The sequence below is a fragment of the Paroedura picta genome, chromosome 7 (assembly GCF_049243985.1).
Source record: "Paroedura picta isolate Pp20150507F chromosome 7, Ppicta_v3.0, whole genome shotgun sequence".
In the NCBI taxonomy this organism is placed as follows: Eukaryota; Metazoa; Chordata; class Lepidosauria; order Squamata; family Gekkonidae; genus Paroedura; species Paroedura picta.
Genome location: NC_135375.1, coordinates 23,046,748 through 23,060,983, shown reverse-complemented (window position 1 = coordinate 23,060,983; position 14,236 = coordinate 23,046,748). Strand labels below are relative to the sequence as shown.

The following is a 14,236-nucleotide window of genomic DNA, read 5'->3' as shown; positions in this document are numbered from 1 at the left end:
TCAAGCTTACAACTTGAATCAAATGTTCCCTGGACTCAAACTTTGTTCCGCTGCTTCAGACCTACATGGCTACCTGCTGGCATCTATGACTTATGGATGTATCTTGAGGCAGGTTCAGTTGGTGCCGTGATTCTCCCTGCAGTTCCCAGGGCATGTTTTCTGTGTGCTGGGTCCTGTGTGCCTTTGGTTGCCCCTTCAAGACCTGAATCTAAGCCGCCGTTCCTGGAGCCCTCCATAATAGCACAGCTGTCTGCACATTTCAGCTGACAGGGCACGGGATGCCTATACAGGTAGCCTCAGTCTGCCACCTGATGCTCTGCTCACAAGGGATGGGCTAAGGACAATACACCTGGTTCTCCTTGCCTAGCTCGAGGTCCGAGTGCTTCTCCACATGCATAGCTCCCTGCGCGCCCACGGTCATTGTCAGTAAATGCATGGATTCAAACGGACATTCCTTTAAGTGAATTCAAGTACCCAAATTAATGGAGACTGTTTCTTTCCTTCAGAAGAAGCGGCTACGGAAAGAAAAGTAAAACCAAAATAAATCCATAATCAGCCTCTGCATATATTTGCACTTTGCAAGGGGCAGGGCTCTGAATGTCCTTTGTTCCTGTGCCGAAGGAGGTAGTAAAGTCTTGGCAGCACATCCTCTCTGACCTCCAATCCAGTCTAAAGCATCCAGCACCCAGGAAACATGAACCTGAGCATTGTCCTCGTCACATTTGCAATATTGATCCTTCACGTGTCTGAGGGTAAGTCATGTCCAAGCTTGGATACGTATTTGCTGCATGTATAGAAGGGCACTTGTTCAAACGTTAAGAAAGGTCACCCTTCTGGCCCTGCTTTTGTTTTCTCTGCAGGGGAGATCTTTCAGTAAGTTCCTTTTTGAAATGACATGCAAATCAGTGGAAATCTAGGTGCCATGGCGAGTGGTTGGCTATGTTTGTCGTTGCGGAGGGGAGAATAGTTTAAGCCAGGAAACATGACCTGGCGAGAAACCATCAAGGCTGAGATAAAGCATGTCGAAAGCAAGGTATCTGGAATGACATGCTCTAGGGAAAGGGAACCTGGGACAGTCCCTGTACATAAAGGTTCAGCTGCCAAGCAATGTTGACCCCAAGCAAAGAAGAGCCTTTACTAGTGTGAGGTTCCAGACCTTTCCTTCAGCATATTTATACAGTAAGTTTCATGGGGTCACACCAGATTGTCAGCTTTGCCTTTGTGGGCTTACCCAAGTAGAAGATCTCATTCATTATGTCTTGTATTGCACCTTATATGACGTTACTCGAATTAAGCTGGCTACAGTGTTGAGCACTGTCTCTGGCTCTGATGAAGATGAAATAATTTTGGCAGATGCATTCCCTCTCGTTGCTCAGTTCCTTTCCACGTCCATAATTATTAGGAAAAGAATCAGAGTCCAGTAGCACCTTTAAGACCAACAAAGATTGATTCAGGGTGTGAGCTTTCGGGTGCAAGCACTCTTTGTCAGACTATGAATTCCTTACATGACAGTGGGAATATATAGCAAAAATTAATTCTGTTACATTAGGAAAAGGTTTGCTTCCAGTACAGCTGAGGAATCCTCTTTGTAGCCTATGCAGAATTCTTCTTTCATTTTACTGATTTATCCTTGCGATAGTAACCTTTTAGCTACGTTTCACCACTTTTACCTGATTTCATGTATGGTGGCCAAAGTGAGACTGTGGTGATTGGTTAGCTAGTGTGATGTGTATTCCATGCTTTTGTTTGTTTGGCTGTTATGGCTTGGGCTCTGCACTCCACTCAGTTCTGGCCCCTCTTCTCATTTCTGCCTCTGGGACTCAGAACTGAATAGGTTGCAGACAATTCCTCAGGGCTTGCAAAAGGGAGATACTCCACCAGGCATTTGCTTGAGGCTGACTGACCCCAAAATATCTGCTGGTCCCCCCTCAGACACCCCCTTCCGTGACCAAACAATCTGACCTACCCAGGGATTCTGTCAGTGTTACTGTTCCTATTAAAATATTGTTCTGGTTGACATGTAATGTTATGATTGTTATATTTGTTACAATTTCCCATGTAATTACTCTATGGCGTTCTATGTAAACCACCCAGAGCCATATGGAAGGGTGTTATGAAAATCTAAATACTTCTGTTTGCACAATTCCCATGTTTTTCAATGAGCCAAAGTCCCTAACAGGACAGAAAGTGATCCAGAAAGAAGCAAAGCCAGAGAATCCCATCCATAGTTTTTAATCAAAAAGAACCAAAGAAGAATTGGTTTTTATATCCTGCTTTTCACTGCCCAAAGGAGTCTCAAACCATCTTACAGTTGCCTTCCCTTCCTCTCCCCTCAACAGACACCCTGTGGGGCTGAGAGAGTCCTGACAGAACCGCTCGGCCAGGACTGTGACTAGCCCAAGGTCACCCAGCTGGCTGCATGAGGAGGAGGAGTTGAGAATCAAGCCCAGCTCTCCAGATTAGAGGCAGCCACTCTTAACTACTACACCGAGCTGTCTTGTTCTTTTAAGCTCTAGCAAGCAGGTGATATGTCCGTTAAGAAGTTGTATACAAAGTTGCTTGGATTACATTTCCCCCCATGTTGACATGCTTTGGCCATAAACCTGCAAAGAATTAGGCATATAAGACTGCTACATAGGGATGTCAGACTCCAGGTGGGACCAGGAGATCCCCCTGGAATTGCAGCTTCTCTCCAGAGTACAGAGACCAGTTGCCCCGAAGAAAATTGATGCCTTGGAGGGTGGACTCTGTAACACTGAGTCTCGAGGCCTCGCCTTCCCCAGGCTTCATCCACAAATCTCCAGGGGTTTCCCATCCTGGAGGGACCTGGCAGCTCTACCACCTCATGATAACAGTGCGAGGAGGACCATGTTGGATCAGACCCAAGGCTCACCTAGTCGGGTGTTCAGTTCAAAGAGTGGCCAAACAACAAACTGTAGTAAGCAAACTGCAGACAGGTAGACTGCAACAGCATCATCCTGCCTGTGCTCCCCAGGGACTGATCTAAAGAGGCAGATGACCTCTGGTCCTGAAGGGAGTCGATACATCGTGATGAGTAGCCCTGGGCCTATTCCGCACACATAGGATAATGCACTTTCAAGGTGCTTTGGCAGCTGGATTTTCCTGTGCGGAACAGGAAAATCTACTTCTAAAGTGAATTGAAAGTGCATTCCCTATTGTGTGCAGAATAGGCCCTGGACAGCCTCTTCCTCCATGAATTCCCTTTCAAAGCCTTCCAAATTGGCATCTCTTGCCACATCCTGCAGCAGCAAATCCAATAAATTAACAAACCCGAATCTAGCTAAGCGGGCACGACATGCCAAATATCTGGGATGCAGACTCCTGCTGTAGCTCACTACTTGTTTATGTCCCCTCCATGAAGAGTCCGCACCAAGCATAAAAGGGTGCCACGTTGCATAGTGGGAGAGCATGGATTGGCCAAGAGTTTCCTGTGCTAAACCCTACTTTGAATGAAGCTTTACTAGATTAGGCACTGGGTTATTTCCTCCTTACAAACGTTGGCCAGCGACTGCCTTTGGGATACGCTTGGATTTTCTCACTTATTTCCAGCAAAATGAGCAGCCCTCCTTTAAGGAAATACGGTTCCTACTAGTGTTCTCTGTGCCTATAGCGTGTTTTGGAGATGAACAACGTGCCCATTGTTAAGAATTTTTCACGTTGGTTGACTTCAATGTGCTCTGGCTGCAATGGCACCAGGAAGTAATTGTTCATATGCAAATACTGTGGTTTCTTTTCCCAGTAGCCCTCCACTTACTTTAGCCTGCTCAGCCAACTATACAACAGCCACCTGGTGGTCCAAGGACCTGTTTTGTTCTCTCATAAAACTGTATAATCCCATCCTATTGATTGCACCATCGAGCACTCTGGTCTTTTTTACTCAGGAACAGGATGTTGTGTTTTTTTATACATTAAAGCTCAGCCTTCTGATATAGAACTCTAGTCCGTGAGACTTTGGCCCCCCTTCTTAAACTGGCATATTGCCTCGTCAGATGATGATTGTCACAGTGCCAAGATACCGTTGTGGTTTGCAGCATCTTGCCCACACAGCCTTCAGTGTAGTCCTGACGTATATATGTGTCTAGATTTTGTTCCCAACATCTTAAAGGCAAGCACCGGGTCTTGTCTGACCCTTGGGGTGACGCCCTCTAGCATTTTCATGGCAGACTCAATACGGGGTGGTTTGCCAGTGCCTTCCCCAGTCATTACCGTTTACCCCTCAGCAAGCTGGGTACTCATTTTACCAACCACGGAAGGATGGAAGGCTGAGTCAACCTTGAGCCGGTTGCTGGGATTGAACTCCCAGCCTCATGGGCAGAGCCTCAGATAGCACATCTGCTGCCTTACCACTCTGCGTCACAAGAGGCCCTTCCCAACATCTTACAGGCAACCTATCGAAAATAGTTTTGGATTGCCAAAATACGTTCCCCAGAGAGCTCTTCGATCGAGCACAGTGAACCCGCTAAGGATCCCTGGACCTATAGAAATTCATCCGCCCTCTGTCACCCTTCCCCTCCAGGTTGTATTATTGGAAGGATTTCAGGACTGGGATGAGTTTTGCCGCAGCATCTTTATCCCTATGGGGTTGATTGTATTTTGTATTGTTCTGTTTTTATGTGTGTTTTAAGGGGGTTTATTGGGGGTTTTATCTAGATGTTGTAACCCGCCTCGAGCCTTTGGGGAGGGGCAGGCAATAAATTGAAACAATAAATAAATAATTAATTAATTAATAATAAATAATAAATAAATAACCTGACTGGTGGAATGAGCTCCCAAAAGAGATCAGGGCCCAGTCGGAGTTCTCCGAGTTTTGCAGGGTCTGAAAGACAGAGGTCTTCCACCAGGTCTGTGATTGAGGCCAGCTGGTTAACAACAACCCAATGGAATCTCAGGCCTCCCTCCTGACACCCCCCCACCCTTTGTTCCCCTCTGACTCCTCCTAGTTTAATATCTGGTGGGCCAGTGTGACTGCATCGGTATTAGTAATGGCTGGTGTGATAGTTATTCATTGAAGTTTTTGCAAATTGTGTAAATTTTATCATTTTAGTTTAATTGTATTGCTAGTTTTGTTTTATTGTGTTTTAAATCATGTACACCGCCCTGAGACGGTATACTGAGAAGGGGCGGCATATACATCTCTAAATAAATAAAATAAAACAAAAGCAATTTACTGGTTTTACGCATTTATTATTCTTGCAGACGATATCCTGCATTGAGCAGGGGGTTGGATTAGATGGCTTATAGCCCCTTCCAACTTTAGGATTCTATGATTTTCTGGCATAGTGAATGTCCAAATTGGGCTGTAAGGGGCTGGGGAACCCCTCAAGTTCTAATATTTTGGGAGTAGGAGAAAAATCTCCTTTGCTGTTCCTTTCTCCTCTGGGCATGAGGATTCTTCTGGAAATAGTTCTTGTGATCATGCACGCACACATCCCAGTGATATATAATTGGAAGGCAATATCATGAAACTCTGTCTCACTGACTTTGGCCATATCATGCGATCCAACTCCATGGAGAGAGCCATTACACTAGGATTGCTCAGTGGTAAGAGGATAACAGTGGTAAGAGGAAACATGGGGGTTAAACGTGATCAGAATGGACACTGGCCAGAGCATTATACAACTAAGAGAAGCAGTGGCAACAGTTGACCCATAGGATCGCCAGGAGTCGAACACGACTGAATGGCTAACATCATCATCATCATCATGCATCCCACCAAGGCATTCTTTCAAAAGCCATCTGGGTGCTCCCAAATGCACAAATCATCTTCTGTACAGAATAAATACCAAAATGTAACTAGACCTCCCTGCTTCCATGAACCTCCCCAGACCTGTTTTGCAAGATGACTTGATGAGTGTTTGCACAAAGTTGAGCCTCACTTGTTCTGTATTTCCAGCTTGCCTTTGCAAAAGTCTAGTGTTGTCTTATTGGAGTTCCAACACAGGAAGACTAAATAGAAATTAGAGGTGTCAGGAACTACGATGACTAGCTCAGTCCCAGACAACACCTTCTGAAGAATGGGTTGAGGGATCACAGGTAAGAAGGGGACTTGGAGGTCCCCTTCCTTCCCTGTAGCTTCCTTAGGGGTTTCACAGGGTCTGACTGCTACGGGCCCCTAAGAAAGGCATTGGGCTCCCCCTCCCCCGCCATCCATCCCGCCCTGTGTCACAGTGCTCAAGGCACTTGCCGAATAGTGAAAGCTGGGCTTCTCCTCTGTTTAAAAAGCTGAGCATCTCTAGGCTTGCCAGCTTTCGTACTGAGCCCCGCAGATGTCTTTTCAACAGATGCCTGATTTGCAACAATCGCCAGGTGGTGAAATTTAGCTTCATGCCATAAAAATCCCCACCTGCTAATTTCCACGTTTTGAAACCACAAAGCAAAACTGATCTTGCTTATAAGCCTAGAGCAGAAAATGAATGGAAGGACCTCCCTGCCCTCCCCCACCCCCATGCTTTTGAACTATTCCTGATCTTGTAGGGCTTGGTCGCAGAATTGACTCCATGAACACACACATGTTCCCACAACTGCCCCAAATCTGTCTCTACTCTGCCTTATGACTCAGCCCCCCTTGACATTCAGGGCAAAGGCAGTTCTCTTGCTCAAATCCCTGACGTGCTTGGCACAGGTTCTGGGTAGAATCTCTGCCTCCAAGGCACAGTGGCTTAAAAAAGAAATGGGTCAGGGGGTGAGGGTGACTTCTACTCTGAGGCAAAAAGGACAGTTTGAAGGAAAGGCCTTGGAGGAAACACAACTTCAAAACACTGTAGAGTTTTTAAAAAATATTCTCCTCTATTAACATGACACAAGCTATGTTCAGGATTAAAGCCAAAAATGAGAAACACACACTGACACTGATACTCACACACATACACACACACACAAACACAAACACGCAGGCCAACCAGGCTGAATATGCAATTGTAAAAACTGGCAATCCACTCCATCCATAGGAAGATCAGGAAAAGAAGAAGAGCTTTGTACCCCGCTTTTTACTAACCAAGGGAGTCTCAAAGTGGCTTACCATCACCTTCCCTTCATCTCCCCACAACAGACACCCTGTGAGGGAGGTGAGGCTGAGGGAGCTCTGAGAGAACTGTGACTGGCCCAAGGTTACCCAGTAGGCCTCATATGTCTCAAAGCGGCTTATAATTGCCAAGGTCACTCAGCTGGCTGCATGCAGAGGAGTGGGGAACCAAACCCTGTTCCCTGGATTAGAGGCCGACGCTCTTAGCCACCACACCAAGCTGACTTTGAGACCCATGTTTAACTCCCTGCTCCTCCTGCAGCTCTCTGAGGTGTGATGAGGGAGGGGGGGTATTTCTTGAGCACTTTAAATGGTGTGTGTGGGGGGGGGCACAAGAGTGCCTTGTCCCATCACACTGATTGGGCCCCCGGGGCTTTTTTAAACCCACCCACCTGAGGCTTGAAAATGGCAGCGGCACGCCCATGTCAGACACAGGGACACCGTCGCATGTAGTTTGGCCCTCAGTGACCCTGGGCTAGCCATCCTCTCCCAGCCCAACCCATTTCATGGGGCTGTTGTGAAAGTCCAATGGGAGCCAAGAGCACCAATGTACGGTGGAGATTCAAAACAAGGAGATTGTGGCTTTCACTGCTGCCTCAGAGTGCAGCTCTGCCATCCCCCCAGCCAGTGTGGTTGAAGCATTAAAAGTAAAATAGTTGATCTGAGCCCCTTTTATTTATTTAGTTATTTTATTTTATGATGTCATTTATATATCCCTCCCCTCCACCCCCCCTGGGGTTACTGGCTTGGGGCAGCTTCCTGCAGCCTACCGGATCGAATGTTAACATTAACTGCACCATGCTTTGGATGTCCTGACCCGGAATGGGTTGTTTTCTCGTCCTTCTAGCCATATTTCCTGTCATCGTTGACTGTTGCACTGAAGTGGCCTATCAGATTCCCAGAAGACGGCTGAGAACAGTGGTGAAGTTTAAGATCCAGAAGGATGACCTCTGCAGGATCCCAGCTGTCATGTAAGTGGCACTTAAAAGATACACATTTGGCAAAATGAGCCATTCCACAGACATGCAGCTGAGAATCGACCCTTCTGAATCTCTCCGTAATACTAAGACTCAACAGGGTCATTTCATCCAGTGTTTGGAAATAAGGGTGCAGGAGGCAGAGACATCTACGGAACGATCCATCAGCATGAAAAAAAAATGCAGTAGGGCTGCCAGCTGATTGTGGGTTTCGTACTTCATTAACCTTTTAACTAATAAATGTTGTGTACACAATACCTGTGCTGCAACCCAGGGTACATCCAAACACACAAGCACACGTACAAGCGGTTGGGCCTCTTGTGAAAGCAGGATTCGCAGCGATTGCAACACAAAACAGTATCTTCTCCTTTGAACCGAGCATAGGAGAACAATTTTGCTCAGCGGTGGTTGGGTGGCCGTACGTCAATCATGACGCCACTGCCACGCCTCCCCGAGAGCAAATTTCATCACGGCCAAACCTTGAAAAGGAAAACGCCAAAGGCAAGGTGGGAAACTCACCTGAAGCAACAGGGGTGGGCTGAAGGAGAGGAGTTGACTGCAGAAGAATATGGGGCCGACAGTCCTCATCCCAGAGTCCCCAGCCGCGAGGCTGATGGCTTCATGGATACTGGCAGGATGGCAACTTTTCCTTAGCCTGCCGTCCCACCGTTTGCTCCTTGTTAAAAACAGATCTGTCCTTATCGCTGTTACAGAACGTAGTGCTCTAGGCCAGGGGTAGTCCTGACTTGTGGTCCTCCAGATGTGCATGGACTACAATCCCCATGAGCCCCTGCCAGCTGGCAGGGGCTCATGGGAATTGTAGTCCATGGACATCTGGAGAACCATAGGTTGACCACCCCAGCTCTAGGCCCTCCAGGGGAATGGATCTCTGTAGTTTGGAGATGAGGTGTAATTCTGAGGGACCCCAGGTCCCACCAGGAGGCTGGCATCCCTACTAGGCTCTACCCCCAAAACTCTAGGAATTCCCCATCTCAGTGTTGGCAACTCTGGTCCAGCTGTCGATAGATGGACAAAGTATTTATTTTGAATGTATGAACGAACAAATGGGAAAGTGCAGGATGAAACCTGAAAATAAGCAGATCCAATTAGAAAACACGCGGTACGCTGGAAGCCTGTTTTCAAAAGAAAACTTTAAAGAAGTGGATGTACTTCAGGGACACTGTTTACAAACTGTGCAAATAAGTGTCTTAAAAAGAAATAGCTATACAGCGGATGCATTCTGAAACAGCTATGACTTTTCTTATGTAATCTGCTGTCCAAATGCTTTGTTCCCCACCACGAGCCCCTTGCGGGAGTGGTGGGCTAGAAATGAATGAATGAATGAATGAATGAATGAATGAATGAATGAATGAATGAATGAATGAATGAATCAACGCATGGAGGAAGGAAGGAAGGAAGGAAGGAAGGAAGGAAGGAAGGAAGGAAGGAAGGAAGGAAGGAAGGAAGGAAGGAAGGAAGGAAGGAAGGGCTAGGATTGTAGTTAATCAGTTTATATGTGGAATACTGTTTAAACTTCTACTGTAACTGTTGTCTTACTTGACATAGTTACTGAATCGTATTTATATTGACTACTATGTTCTCTCATGTTCTATGTAAACCACCCTGAGTGCAAGGGAGAGCGGTATATAAATTAAATTAATGAATTAATAGGAGTTGGTTTTTATACTCTGCTTTTCATTACCTGAAGGAATCTCAAAGTGGCTTACCATCATCTTCCCTTCCTCTCCCCACAACAGGCACCCTGTGAGGTAGCTGGGGCTGAAAGAGCTCTGGCAGAACTGCTCTGGGAGAACAGCTCTCACAGAACTGTGACTAGCTCAAGGTCACCCAGCTGGATGCATGTGGAGGAGTGGGGAATCAAACCCAGCTCTCTGGATTAGAGGCCACCGCTCTTAACTACTATACTATAAAGTGCATCCAGGCAGAAAAGTACCAGGAAAAAATGGTAGTGCATACTTCATAGTCACACTCTTTGCTCGTACATATTAATTGTTTCAAACTATGTAAAAATGTAAAGGTAAAGGTGCAAGCACCAAGTCATGTCTGACCCTTGGTTTGACGCCCTCTAGCGTTTTCATGGCAGACTCAATGTGGGGTGGTTTGCCAGTGCCTTCCCCAGTCATTACCGTTTACCCCCCAGCAAGCTGGGTGCTCATTTTACTGACCTCGGAAGGATGGAAGGCTGAGTCAACCTTGAGCCGGCTGCTGGGATTGAACTCCCAGCCTCATGGGCAGACAGCTTCAGACAGCATGACTGCTGCCTTACCACTCTGCGCCACAAGAGGCTCTATTTAAAACTGTAGGGGTTACTATATTTTTTAATGTTGTTTTGTTTGCTTATTCCTACAGCCTTTACACAAAGCACAAAAAGCTATGTGTAAGTCCACAGAACAAACATGTCAAGAGATGGATAAAACAGAAAGGAAAAGGTCGCCAAAGAACTGGTCGTCATTCTCGAAAGAGAAAGAAAGCCCCAAAAGGAAGGAAAATGCAAAGAAAACAGTAGTGTGCCAGTTGCCGGAACAGCCACAGAGATGCTGTAACCAGTTCTTTGTAATAAATTCAGCAAAGATCTTGAAATGAGTTGCCACCTGTACATATTCAGAAACAATCCCCTTTAGTTTCAACCAGTGTTTTTGAATACTTTGAAATGCCTTTTCTTCTATTTCAGCATCGGAACAAGTGTAATTTCCCTAAAAGTTGAGCATTTGTTTGCCAGGAGAAGAGGCAGAAATCTCTGTGTGTGGCGGCCTGTATTCGACCACTGCACACCTGTGGATCAGAAGAAAAGAATATAGCAGAGCAATGAAAAAACACAAGCAGAAGAGCACATTTTGAACTACAAAAGCAGCATCGCAGTAGGGGGAGAAAGGGGATTTTAAAAAACTCTTTACCCTAGTTGCGTTTTCCTGCAAAGTGGAATTTGCATAGGGAGGGAGCTTAGCAGGGTATAACACTATCAATTTCACCCTCCCAAGCTACTGTTTTCTCCAGAAGTCGTCTTCTTCCCCATGAGTCACCTTCTCAGCTCATACTTCTCATCACAGATGGGAAAGGTTGAGGAGGGCCAGTTAGTTGCCATCATAGATCTGGCAGGAGCTGGCTCACAGGCAGACGTGTAAATTGAGATTTATGACCTGCAAGAACACCCTGTGCCTAACTGCCCATCTCCTCCTCATTCTTGCTCTTACGACCTGCTGTTTGTGTGTGTGTGTGTACTTTTCTATGGTTATCCTGTAAGCATTAGCAAATATCCCTTTGGCTTGCAGTTATTCCAGTCCTCTGTTGCTGATGAAACCACCATTTTCTTGATACTAGCCAGAAAGCCCATTGCAACCAGGACCTAGGGGACACTGGGAGGTGCAGATCCCTCTCTCTGTCTCTCCCTCTTGCTGTGTGTCTCTCTGTGTGCCTTGCAGCAGGAGGCATAGCAGGTAATTAGGGCTGGTTTATAGGAGGGAAGGAGGGCTGGTGTGCAGTTTGAGGCAGGTCTCTCTGTCTGTCTGTCTCTCCCTCTGTTGCAGCAGAGGCAGCTTTCTCTGTGTCACTGTCAGCAGCTTGGGGCAGTTCTCTCTGTGTCTCTCTCTGTGTCTCCCTCGCAGCAGGAGCAATAGGAGGGAATGAGAGCTCGTGTTCAGTCTGGCAGGGCTCTGTCTCTGGCATATCTGAGAGGAACGTGGCTAGCGTCCAGGGAGGGAGGGCGGGAGCTGCAGGGGAAGGCCAATCAGGGTGTAGCCAGCAAAGCTGGCTGCACCCTGACTGGCCCTATTCCAACTTGGACAGCCGGACATGTTCCACTCCCCCAGGCTGTTTCACAAATATATAGATTAACCATGGATAAGGATTATGGGTGGCAGTGTAACCATTTCTGCACAAGAGCAAATGCCTACATCGTCGTTCTTAAAGAATCGAACCATGCAAAATTTTGTCTCTTCAGGAGTAGATCCGAATTTCGTGCCTTTTTATCCTGTGGTTTCCGAATTCCCCTTTATCATGATGTTCCTCTCCCTTTGGATTTTAACTCGCTGTTTTTCAGGAAGGAATTCCTAAATTAGAATTGAGATTCCTGCTTGTTGCCATTTTGTGTCATCAGTGCCATGTGTTCATCCTGCCTACTGTTCTCCCAGCTCTCCCCCACATTGTCCCCGATCAATCCACTAATCTTTAAAAACCATAACGTGAATTGCATTATGATGTGATCCCACCCACCCACCCCCTTATTACAAAGCAATGTAATGGGGACAAAATGGACAACGAGTTTTCATGTAGTTTTCTCTGTGCAGGAACCCATCCATGAAGTTCCTTTTCTTTCTTTTCTTTTTCTGATAGGTAGGTTTTGATGTCAGGCGCTTGTATTGTTTCTTCGTTCTCTCTCAACCCTTCCCGTATAGCTCCTTGTTTTCTTTCCTTTTTAAAACAATGTTATGATGTTTATAACATCACCGCAAATGACTAAAGGAAGTTCCCTGGCTGACAAACTACTTGAGGACATATTTAGCCTGCTTCCTAATTATTGAATTGGTGTATCCAGTTTTACAATCGCCATCCATTTTCATCATTGGTGATTAATTCAACTCGCCAGGAAACTGAAATGCAGGAAAGGCATGCAAATGTGACCGCACTCCATATTGAGCCCAAGTCCACATTAAAAGAGTGTAAGGAAGCTCCTTTCCTTACAGGGCCTCTCACACTGTCAAGGTAGCTGGAGGCTGACGTGCTACAAACATTTTTGGAAAAGTTTATGTAATAGCCTGCAAATCAGCGACTAACAGAGGTAGTACCACAACAAAAGAATGGAGTTCAAGATAGAGAGAAATCAGTAGAAAGATTTTGGGGATCATATAGGTGGGAAATTAACAAAATTCAAAATCAACTGAGGAAAACAAGACTATATTTTTCTCATTTACTTCATTTATACCCCACTTTTTCCCGCAGTGGTCCGTTTTATCATCTCAACGACCCGCTGAGGTAAGTCAGGCTAAGAGTTTGTGCATTTAGCCCAAGTTCACCCAGCAAGTTTACATGGCAGAGTGGGGATTCAAGTCAGTTCTTCCAGAAGCTGTCCCAGCACTAACCACTACACCACACTGCCTGAAAGAGCTATAAGAATATAGTTACTGATCCTTGGTTTGGGGGTGTGCTTGTCAGTTGTCTGTTAATGACAGGCAAACTCTCACCTGTGCTCCCCATTCCCCTGAGCATGCTCAGTAAAACATTGGGGTAAAACGAGTGGGAGTTTGGGGAATTGGGGGGTGGGGATAATGTCACTCATTGAGCATCTGTTTAGTAATCCCCCCAATATCTATTACCATATCAGTGAGTGTGTGTGGGAGGTGTACTACAGTGTTGCCTAATGACATAGAATCATAGAATAATAGAGTTGGAAGGGACCTCTTGGGTCATCTAGTCCAGGGGTAGTCAACCTGTGGTCCTCCAGATGTTCGTGGACTACAATTCCCATGAGCCGTTGTCAGGGGCTCATGGGAATTGTAGTCCATGAACATCTGGAGGACCACAGATTGACTACCCTTGGAATAGGCCAAACGCGTTTTGACCCCTGATGGGTTTTCCACAGTGATCAAATTGTTATGAGAAATACACTCATGCATAAAATCAAGGGGCTTGCTGAATGGCAATGAAAACTCCTGAAAAAAATAATTTAAATATATTGGAATGGACATTTATTTTGTAAAGTGTCTAATGTAATGTTTTTTTAATTTAGACATTTAATTTAATTTAATTTATCGAAACACGCTTTCTCTATTCCATGTTGGTCTAGTCCACGTGTAGTTAGAATTGTGATGTTTCTAAATTATGATGATGACTCTGTGATTTATAGATGGTTTTAAAATTTTGAAACAGTGCACATTATGAAATAAATATTTGCAATTTCTAAAAGTCATTTTTGCAGCTCAGCCTTTGGGCTCCTACCTTTTCTGGTTAGGTTGGGTTTTGTTTTCCCACTCATCTTGACTAGTCAAGGGGGTGAGAGGGGTTGTCCAGGATTCCAAGAACAATTCCAAATAAGGCAAGAGAGGGAGGGTCCCTGATGGGAAACAGACTTAGCATGATCATCAACATGGGGCTTTGGCAGAGGAACAGACAGACAAAACATTCAAGAGAGGAAACAAAAAAGAGGCTTACCCAAGTAAATGGAAATGTTAACAGCAACAGGTTCTACTAGTGGTTAATTGTG

General features: G+C 45.7%; 1 protein-coding gene across 1 annotated transcript; it reads left to right on the top strand.

Annotated features, from left to right (window-relative positions):
• The first annotated feature begins 594 nt into the window (after nucleotides 1-594).
• Nucleotides 595-13,942, top strand: CCL28 (C-C motif chemokine ligand 28). The gene is made up of 3 exons (XM_077347070.1): nucleotides 595-752; nucleotides 7,890-8,013; nucleotides 10,390-13,942. The coding sequence occupies exons 1-3, from the start codon at nucleotides 695-697 to the stop codon at nucleotides 10,544-10,546; spliced, it is 339 nt and encodes a 112-aa protein (XP_077203185.1). The 5' UTR covers nucleotides 595-694; the 3' UTR covers nucleotides 10,547-13,942.
• The last annotated feature ends 294 nt before the right edge of the window (nucleotides 13,943-14,236 follow it).

Coding starts and splice junctions, on each gene's coding strand:
- CCL28 (XM_077347070.1), top strand. CDS start 695: ATGAACCTGAGCATTGTCCTCGTCACATTTGCAATATTGATCCTTCAC. Junction 753..7,889: donor GATCCTTCACGTGTCTGAGG/GTAAGTCATGTC, acceptor TCGTCCTTCTAG/CCATATTTCCTGTCATCGTT. Junction 8,014..10,389: donor TGCAGGATCCCAGCTGTCAT/GTAAGTGGCACT, acceptor TTATTCCTACAG/CCTTTACACAAAGCACAAAA.